Source organism: Fulmarus glacialis, unplaced genomic scaffold (genome assembly GCF_000690835.1).
Source record: "Fulmarus glacialis isolate BGI_N327 unplaced genomic scaffold, ASM69083v1 scaffold11651, whole genome shotgun sequence".
NCBI classification, from domain to species: Eukaryota; Metazoa; Chordata; class Aves; order Procellariiformes; family Procellariidae; genus Fulmarus; species Fulmarus glacialis.
In genome coordinates, this window is record NW_009194717.1 from 27,731 (window position 1) to 38,359 (window position 10,629).

At 35.9% G+C, this 10,629-nt stretch overlaps 1 protein-coding gene across 1 annotated transcript in view; it reads left to right on the forward strand.

Moving 5' to 3' along the window:
- Positions 1-10,340, forward strand: part of LOC104084132 (vacuolar protein sorting-associated protein 13B-like) — a gene marked incomplete at its 3' end in the record, with an annotated part of 35,682 nt that extends 25,342 nt beyond the window's left edge. Inside the window, exon 7 of the mRNA XM_009587861.1 lies at positions 10,156-10,340. Coding sequence (XP_009586156.1) covers positions 10,156-10,340 — 185 coding nt within the window. The remainder of the gene's footprint in view (positions 1-10,155) is intronic.
- Between the last annotated feature and the right edge of the window lie 289 nt (positions 10,341-10,629).

A 10,629-nucleotide genomic window follows, 5' to 3' on the forward strand; every position in this document is an offset into this window, starting at 1 on the left:
AAAGAGAATACTTAGGCAAATTTATCTACATTTGGTCGCTTTTTTTCTTTCACACAATTTTCATGGGTGTACTTAGAGGAGAGTGAAGACCATGTATTCAAAAATGGTGTATGTGAGAAATTTGCAAGGGAGGGCAGGAAAGGGTGTGTGTGTGTGTTAGTGTGTGTATGGGTTAGATGTGAGTATTTTCTTTCTGTTCCCATTGTTAGCATTTCGTTCCACAACTATCTTCCTCTTAATGCTCTAAACATTATTTTATTTTTCCTGATCCCTACTTTCAGTTTCCAAGCACTTTCAAAGAAGATTCAGTCATACAGCTTGTTCTCTTCACATGTGCTTTGAGTTTTTTCTATTCTTATGTTCTTCTTTGTGTCTTCCAGGCATTTTATTGGAAATACTCTAAAGATTATGCTTTTCCTTTGCGTTTTCTTATTTGTTTCTTTTTTCTTTGTGTCTGTTCTCCATCCTTGTGCCTTAATCCCAAATCTATTAATCCCACTGTATTGTTTTTTTTTTCTTTTTCCTCTTACTATTTGAAACCTGTGAGAGGAAGATAATTCTGTGGGCTTTTTTGTGCCTCTTTCCTTCTTAAATGTCACTGTCGTCTTCTGCCACTTTCTGTCTTGCCTACAAGGGTTTCTAAAAGGGTTGGAATAATGCTTTACAAGTTACTTGGCTTTTTGTGAGACAGCAAAATCTGTGGATCTGTCCTTGTGACTGTTGCTGCTCAAAGCAGTTCCTCTTCCTTGCTCCCCAGAAAGACGAGCCATCTTCTATCTCAGTTAACTCTCACAAGCTACTGTCCCTAGCTTGCAAGACTTGCTAATATCCTTACTTCAGGTGTCTTCAGATGAGAAGAAAGCAAACCCTCTGTTCACCATATCTGCATTCTTGAGAGTTTGTCACATCTGTGTTGTCTGGAGAAGGGTCAGACTTCTGGGATAGCAACCTTTCCTCTGCATAAAATGCAGCTCTACACTCAAAGTTTTTCCTTCTACAGGATAAGGTCATGTCTGGTCAGCTGTGCTGGCTCTGGCAAATGGAAAGGTCCTCACCATAGACAGGCCCATGAGCTGGGCTGTTTTCTTGTAAATAATGTATATGTAATTTCCAAACATGTTTGATAATTTCCGAAGTGTTGTAAGAAATAGGAAAGAAAAGTCACATTGCAAACTTGGGGTAGGAAGAGAGTTTGAAATATGAATTATTAATAGAATGGAATAGACTAAGAAATGAAATATCTGCACATTTTGAAATAAATTTATTAGGAGATAACTAATTTGTATTTAAGATGCCAAATTTTGCAGCTCTGCTGGGAATAAGAAAGGTAATTTGACAGTAACTTAAAAACAAAATAATGAGTGTAATTTTGAAAAATCATAGTGGATATAAATCTGTATCAAAAAATCCTTATTTTTGTTCCTAGTATTTCAGCAAAATTCTATCCTAAAAAATCATATCCTATATCCTACAAAAATATCCTGTAACTGACTGTATTATTAGTTGCTGAATTAACTGTGTGGATTTCCCTCAGATTGAAGGGATGGTTTCTGAGAGCTGCTGCTCTTACTTCTGACAGCATGAAAGGATGATGGAAGTAGTTGCTGTTGTCGGGGCTGCCACAGTCATGACTCTTGCTCCTCTGATAACATCAGGTTAAGCGTGGATCTCCTTGCCAAATGGCAGCAGCCTTTGTGTCCTGTTCCTGTTTTGTGGCATCATGTTCAGCAGATGACTGCGTTTGTCTGTGCAGATTTCTTCACTGAGCACCGGCTCCCTGTTTTACCTGCTAATGGCAACCAAATGGCTCTGTGTGGCAGATTTAGAGGATTGATTTAATGGCTGTTGCTGCTGCTTCTGGGAGTGTGTGAAGGGGGAAGGAGGAGAGGGACAGGGAGAGGGAGGGGGAGAGGTTGCTTCTCTGGACAGTAAAGCAGGCTGCTCTGTGGGAAGGCAGTTCCCCAAACCCTGTTCCACCCCTGTGGCTAGTAAGATTGCATTACACTGTGGTATCCAAAGCAATCATACTAGCTTTACAAAAGCTACAAAAAAATGTAACACTTGCTCTGTTTTAATAAACACAGATGTTTGCTGTTTAGAGGTTCATGGACACTAGCAACTTTTACCTGGTTACCTTTGGTGGTTTTGGTGGTCTTGGTCATCTGCAGTTATTTAGTTACAGCATCTCCAAGTTCCAGCTAATTTCGCCCCCATCAGGGAAACTATCATTTACCAGGAGGTAAATGATAATGATTGTATTTATTTTGGCTTTGCTACTTTTCCGAGTAGGAGCTAGTTCTCCTGAAAAGATACACAGTGCTACTCAAATAGTAGATGTAAAAGTGCTCTGCTTCTGGTATGATTCCCTCTGTACTACCTTCATTAAGCCAGTGGTTCCCTATAGAAAGTCCTTGCTTCTTTCCAGACTTCTTTCTGATTTTTTGTTTTTGTTTTTTTTTAATATGTTTTGTTCTTTGGTCACTGTAATGGGTACTGATTTTTCTCATGGTCCTTATATTTGGATCTCGCTGGGCATAATGCAGCTAAATGTCATATCCCTTCCCTTGTCCCCACTAATATCCACAATCAATGACGATAAGATTCCTAGATTCACATAAAAAAGGTAAAGACCACCTTGCAGAAGTAAAGAAAGAATAGATGTTTAAAGTATAAGTAAGAAAAAATGTCCTAAATTGCCATTAATCACATTCAATGAGGAGAGTTTCTTACCCCTTTTTTTCTGTTCCCCCCCCCCCCTTGTGGAGTTCTGAAGAAGTAGTTCTTCAAAGATACAACTTTATGCATAAGATTCAGATGATTGATGATGTGTGTAAAGCTGACCATATAAAGGACGTAAAGAAGACTGAGGGCTCATACTGTAATCTCAGAGCAGAGAACTTGGAATGTTATTCTTTTATAGATTGCTCATATCACTTTAATGATTCTTTCTGGAGACAAATATTAACTAGTGATTAGAAAAGGAGTTTTCTTCAAAGGAAGAAATAGCAATTAGTGACTGACCTCCAGTTGCAATTTGGTGGGAGTTCAGATCCCTAGCGTCTGTCCCATTGATGAGCTTTCCCAAAGCCAGTAAGCTGAATTTGATCTAAGCTGATGGAAGTTTCCTACTCTTACATTCCAGGTCTTTGTTTTTTCTTGCAGCCTTCGACATTTTCTCTTGCTGTCTCACAGCAGATAAAGTTACAATAACCGTCCCACTGAGGTCACTGCTTCTCACTTCCTTGTTGCTTCACAAACCAGTATTATTATTTGCATGTAACGATCATAATTTTTAATCTAATGATCATAATTTTTAATGTCCAGATGTAACAAACCAAACTAAATTATTTTAAAAACAATCAAAGTTTAGAGCTCCTAACATGTATGTCCAGAGTCTTGCATTCCTTGCTTCAAAGGGATTTTTTTTTTTGCAAGGTTTCTTCCTGTTAGATATTTGTTTGATTTTAGTAATTATTTTTGTTCTTGTAATAATGCATTTATTTTTGCTTTGCTGTATAAAGCTAAATTTTATTGTTCCATTAAAACACACACTGTACTGAGAATTGAGAATGGACATCTCTGTTCATTTTCTAAGACATGTTGAAGCTTGTACTTTGCCTGCGTTGTTTTGTTTTCACAATTGTTTCAAGGAAATCTGTGTTTTTTCTGAAGTTCACATGTGAATTAACACTTTACAAACATTTTTCATCACTGACAGTTTCAATTCCAGAACTGATGCTAAAAAAAAAATACTATATAGAAGTCAGTTTTGAAATGATCATGTTGTTCCCTTCTAATCCATACCTAAAATTTTCAGAAAGAAAAAGTTAATTTTTTTATTCATTGAAAAAGGAAAAAAGTTGGTGAATCTTGAAGTTCATTGTTTTCTCCCTTGTAATAAATTGTATGATTAGCAGTGTTTCCTACAAATAACAGTCAAAGGCAGCTGCAGCTGCTGAAAAGTCACCTGTGTAAGAGATGACATAAGATGTCAGGCAGCCTTTAGTGAAGCCTACAGAAGAGCAGAAGAGGTTTTGAAGACATCAGTCTTGGAGATGTTTTTGGAATGAAGTATTCCAAAGCGGGTTTAATTATTATTTTTTGAAAATAATTAATTTGGTCCTCTAGCACAAATAACTGTATGTTGCTGTCTGAAGACTAAAAATGGTGTTAGCATATGCAGATGTGTGACATGACTGGTTTTTATTGCGAGTAATAATTCCAAGACTGTAGTGGTTAACTTCCTTTCCCTTTCTTCTTCCCCCTGTGCACTCCCTTCAGAGTTTTGATATTTGTCATTAAGTAGCTAGACATTGTTTCCCTTACCCAATAACAGTTGCTTAAGTGTTAAGAAAAAGGATCAAAATAATAATTTTCTTTAAATTGATATGAAAGATCAGATTAAGTAGAAATACGGATTTGTTGTAGGTATGTAGATAAAGCTTTTGTCATGTCAAATATAAAACCAGCATACATTTTCTGTTTGCCTAAGAGGAAGGGCGTGCAAATGCTGACTGAAATTATTTAGGCATTTAAATTACATTCAGGTTCTTCTCAGGCACCGTTGCTGGGTTCTAGTAGCAGATTACTGGTTTGTTATTTTGGAAAAAATGAACTAATCGTATTTTACTGTACAGGATATGAGTAATAACAAAAATTAAATTTTTGGAAACATTTTGCGGGTTCCAGCTTTGCAGTTGGGGACTCTATATAAACCTTTGGAGCCAGCTGTTCACCACTATATTCTTTCAATCACTCTGAGGTGTTGATTTTAAAAGAATAAGTTGCTGTTCCTAAAGTCTACAAACTGAAAATATTTCATAGCAGGCCTGTGAACTTACATGAATTGGTTATATTGGTGCCTATGCACGGTGTATAATAAGGACCAGTTCATGTTTTCATTCAAAAACAGCGAAGAAAACTATTTTCTTTAATGGTACGCCAGATTTATCCAAATATTTCAGCAGGTCTGTATTACAGTTTGTCAGCAAACTGGGTACAACCAAAGTGTATTTAAAAATCATTTAATTAGGACAGATTCATTTTCACTCCATGCCACTACACAGCAAGACTTGCTTGTTCATATTTCCTTAAATTTATTCTGGAACTTGTCCAAGTTCAGCTTTAATGAGTAGCCTATCCTGCTAGTTACATTAGGATTTATTTTCCCCTAGAGAAGAGTGTTTGAATTGGTAGTTTTTTAACCTGTTCAGTTAAATGAACATATGTTCAGAACTGCATCTTAACTCTTGAGTGTAAAGATTTGAGAAATAATTATTTCTATTGTTGTTACAGTTTTAAAGTGCAGTTTAAATAGTGGTTTTAGACTCCAACTATGTGTCATAACTGTTTTAATATGGTGATGAGTTTTGATATGAAGTCACATTCAGTTGCTTAATATGAATTTAATGATACAGTATAGAAACACAGATCTGACTGGGTTTACTGAAAAAATTATTTGTACTTGTATTTTCACTTATTGCTTGAATATATCTCTTGGGTCATAAAACGTGGTTAAATATAGCTCACTACCTTATTAATGATGGATTTTCTGTATTAACAGGTGCAGTTTGGTAGCAAACTTGTATTTTAAGTTCTTTTAAATGCATTATTTGTGTTTCAAAACTATTATAATAAATCCTGAATTATAAATGTACTTTCATCACTAGCCAGGTCTAGTTAAAATTTCCTTTAAGCAACATTTGCTGCACACATGGTACAACACTTCCCCCCCACCTTGATTTACTTTTTTTCTATAAAAAAGGATTTATTTTCTTCAACTTCCCATTCCTCCAAAGTTATCTGAGAAGGACCAGTAGACTTTATTCCTATGGGACTGTTAAGTATAATAAGCGTAGAATTTGCATATTGTTAAAAAAAAATTCATACACTGTTATTACCCACAAGGGACTATTTTATGTGAAATTTTTAAGTTTTAAATTTAGCATAGTTCCGTACAGTAGCTGTAATATGTATTAAATGAATAGTCAAACTTTTAAAGCAAAATCTTTTCCACTGTCATATTTTATGCTGTGATTGTCACAGCTCTTCACAGACAAATGTGTTATTTTAGATGGAATTATTGCGGAGTCCTGAATGTTCGTCCTGAATTTTGCTGAAAAAGGTTTTCTACCTTCCTTCCCAATTTTACATTAGGGATCCCGTCTTTTGAAATATTCAGATGCTTTTTTCTGAAAAATTTTTTTTTTAAATTTATTGCAGTTTTAATCCTGCAAAGTAATATTCAGAAATAAGAGGGAAAAGTAGAAAATGTAAGTTATCTGAAAGGATAACAAAAGGAAAAAGAACAGAAAGGAAAAGGACAGAAAGGAAAAATGTTACAGTGCACTTCTTCAATGAGATAAATAATAAAAGATCACAATACATGGCTTGAAAAAAAAGAATACTAGGAAACATTCTGATTGATATCACTATGCAGTACACTTCTTTCCATGTAATGCCTGCAAAAGCTTTGCTAACACGCATATCTAGTTTTCCAACTTCAATTCTACATAAAAGTAAATGGTTTGTGCCGTCTGTTTAATCTTGAGTTCTAAAATAATTTTTTAATTTATTGTGTATATAGCATTTTGTTTTACAAGGATGGATTTTCCTAAGTACAGAATCACCTTATATACTTCTTTAGTTATGCACACCTTTTCTGCTTAAATTGATGAATTACAGAGCTTGGACTTACACTGTAGGAAATTCTAGGAAAGCAAGTTCAAATTCTAACTTGGAACCAGCATTAGAAAGGGCACAGTGTTGCAGTCTCCACCTGTGGTTTTCATGGAATCCAGAGCTTTTCTTTTAGTGACTATATGGATATATGTACATTTATATGGAGGAATGTATGTGTATCTGAGGAGCTGAAGTGGGTGATAGGTTTTATCTAACTGTGTCCACAAAAGAGTGATCTTCGTCACCTCTCGTGCGTGTTGTGTGTTAGAAATTGTCAGAATATGTTCCAGGCTGTTAGTTCCTTTTGGCTGTCTATCTGAGTCAAAGTGTTTTTCTTTAGGTTTTTTTTTAACCAAGGCAGCATCTTTCCCTACTTAATACTAGTATTATTTTCAGCTTTTGTTTTGTCTCTCCTTAAAGTAGTTCTAATTTTCTGACTAGCTTATTTTTTGAAGTGTAGACAAAAATGTTTTTTTAAATGGCTTTCTTGCACCAACAGATTTCAAATGTGTTTGGATGCATTCTTTTCTTAGATGGCCACATGTAGTATTTGTACTTTTTGGGAGAAGAACATTTTCAGGAAAGGTGTGGTGTGTTTGAACTTCAAATTGAGAGACAGGAAGAGCTTCAGGAGTTTTGTACAGATATTTCTTACCCCTTTGGTGACCTATTGTGCTGCAGTTGATAGAGTAGTGGTCTCAGGCAGCGAGGCCAGCATGTGGTCTGCTCATGTACTCTAGAAAGATCTTTACATGGCTGTCAGCAGAAAAGGTGGGTAGGAGATGCTTAGTTCCCCCAAGCAGGACAAATGTAATTTTTCTTGTTCTAATTCACTGTTCGGTGTCAGTGACTGCTGTTAAAAAAAAAACCCAATAAACAAACAAGGCTAATATAAGATATTTTCTGAAAAGGCCTCTGATGAGTTTTAGTTTTCCTAGCAACAGAGGCTGTACCGATCCAAAATACGGTAGTTCCAAACTTCAAACACTGATAGTTTCGTTCAAACAGTAGACTACTTTTTTTATTTTTCATTCTGAAGGAAATTTATAGTACAGGACACAAGGCTAAGTTCTCCCATATAATCATAAAATGTTTTTCCTTCATCCATGTTTTTTCTGCAAATGGCATTGAAGCTGGCAGCAGAGTTGTGTCATTAGCTTCAAATGAGTTGCAGCTCAGAGGCAGTCTTGTTGCTGGTTTCCTCCCCCTTCTTCTCAACATTTTGAGACGGGTAATCCTGATTCCAAGCTTTATGAGGTTGAAAAACCTTGGTCTAAAGAATACTGATTACTATTATAGAAAGCTACAACATCTCTTCTTGTTTGTTCTTTGTCCTCCATCTGTATTTACATCCGTTTTCTGAGACTCTTTCATGAGTATCTTCTTTCATAAGAATCAATTTTTCTTTTATTCACTTGTTTTTATTTTTAGTGAGGAGCAATGGAATTGGCTTTTGTGGGTGGGCTTTATCTATGAAACCTTGATCTATGGTGTAGACATCCATAGCTGTGATAATTATCTTAATCTCCCTTTATGGGCAGTGGGCAGAAATAGTGACCTGCAGAAAGCAGTTCATTTAATCCTCAGGCTTAGAATGAATGGATCTCTGTTACATATATAAGTGCTGTTTTCTTTCCTTTTACCTTAAAAGGGTCTATACAGCCATCTTAGATATGGATGTTTGTTTATACTGTAGGTGTCTAACACTTGATGAAATTAAGTCCTCTTATTCAAGAGAAAATGGTTTTCAGTTCGCTGTTTCCTTGTATTGACAAGGAATTGAGGGAGGAGATCTGTTTGTGACTTAAAGTGAATGCTTATATGTTCAAGTCCAAATTCAAAGTGATGACATTACCTTTGGCTGTACCACCGAGTCAACATGGTAGTAGATACATGTCTTCTGATTTTCAGAATGCTTGTTTCCAAACCACGTTTCATATGTCACGCAGGCCTTATCTGCAGCTTATGGGCCAAAAGTGCTAGCAGCAGAATATTTTGCTATTCTACTTCTTCATCTAGATGATAATAATCATGGTGCAGATGTGCAAGGAAGTCTACTGCTTACTACCAGAGTTTTGTGTCACTTCATGCTGGTACAGATCTTAGAGTTTGAGCATGAGGAATAGCCTGTTTCTGACTCCTGCAGAGTCTCTACTGCTAGTATGATCTCATGTATGTTAGGTCATGCGGTTGCAAGCATTTTCTTGTGGAGCCAGATAGGAGACACAGTGTATTGTGACTGCCTGTGACAGTTCCTTGGAAGGTTTTGATTTTGCTGATCTAAAGAGCCATTCAGTGTCTGCAAGGGAATGTCTTTACACTTTCAGTCCCTTGAACATTTTGGTAAAGGATGCTTTTTTCCTGGGCTAAGGCATTGTGTGAGCAGCTTCAGCAGCTTTCCCTCATTTGAGGTTCTGATTCCCAATGGAACATTAACCTAATATTGTTAATTTTCATGTGGCTTTAGGCTTGTCCCTGAAATCTTTAATGGAGGAGATTCTCCAGAATAAGAATGAGCTAGTCTGTGCATCAGTGATTATATTTTGGGGACACTAGAGAAAGTAATGCTAAATAGCACAAAAAGTATGTTTCGGTGATGGAGCAGGAGGTGATTAGGGCAAGAATAATAATATTGTAAATATGCTGCAGGAAGAGGCTCCAAAATGAGAATTGTAAAGAACCTTTGCCGTTTTTGTTGAATGTAGCAAATCAATCTGTTGCTTAATTTCAGGTAATAGTGTATATATTAGGAAGAAAAAGTAACTTACTGACTTTGTTATAGTTGTGGTAGAGCCTTCTTGTTGATAGTGGACTCTATTGTCACAGAAGAATTTATTTCCAAATAGAATGTCCTGTACCTTTGCACTACCCTCCCAATGCCTGCCCCACTTGTTCCTCCTCCCCAATTATAAGATAAAAGGCATTGAAAAATATTAGAATCACTTAGTGAGCTCTATGTCAGCCAAATATGGAATATGAGGAGAAATATGGAATGTGGGTCTTTTTGTTTGTATTTTGTTGTATGGATATCATCTGTATGTTTTTTTGGATTACTGGACATATCTCATTTAGTGATTCACTGTAAGCTTTTAAATAATTTTTCAGAAAATTCAATTTTTGAACAGATTTCTTCTATGTTTTTAATAACTGCACGATTTTATGAGTAGCTCTTATTTTGGTGGGAGCACTTGGAATTGCTTTTATTAAATATTTTAAAACCAAGAGATAATTAAAAGAAAATATATTATTTTTCCTCTCATGTTTTGGAGGGAGATACAAAGTTAAATCATGTAACAGAAGTCCTGTTTAGGGTGAATTTCAGTATAAGTAGAATCAGCTCTTACAAGAAGAAATCTAACAGGCACACAGCTCCACCTTACAAACTAACTGCTTATAGTCTGGTAAGTTTTTAAATTGTTATTTTTATGCACCAAAATAATTATTTTCCTTTTTCTCTCTCAATATTTTAAACAGGACCAAGCGAGCTCATGTCCCACTAACAGAATGCATATTTGAGCTTCCTAATTTGACAGTTCAAGCCACTAGAGCTCAAACTCTTCTGCTTCAAACTATTTATCAGAGCTGGTGTCATGCTGTTGGAAACGTCAGTTCGGTGGTGGTAAATGAAGCTTTACTGAATGAGGTTTTCCAAACTTCAGGTAAATATGTGATGCTTTTGGTTAAGTATTTGTTATGGTACAGAGCACTGCTAGTGAATGTGCATACAACTATATTCTTTAAATCCAGGTTTTTACTTACAGTAGTTAACAGACAGAATGTTTTTTGTGTGTATATGGGTATTTATAGCTTATGCTTAAAATCCAGGATGTAAGCTAAGCCACCCAGCTTCACTCCTTGGCACCAATTTCTGGATGCATTTAATTTTCCCATACAGGATAATTTTTCCATGTCTCCCTCATCTGAAACATCCACCCTTGCTACCTTATA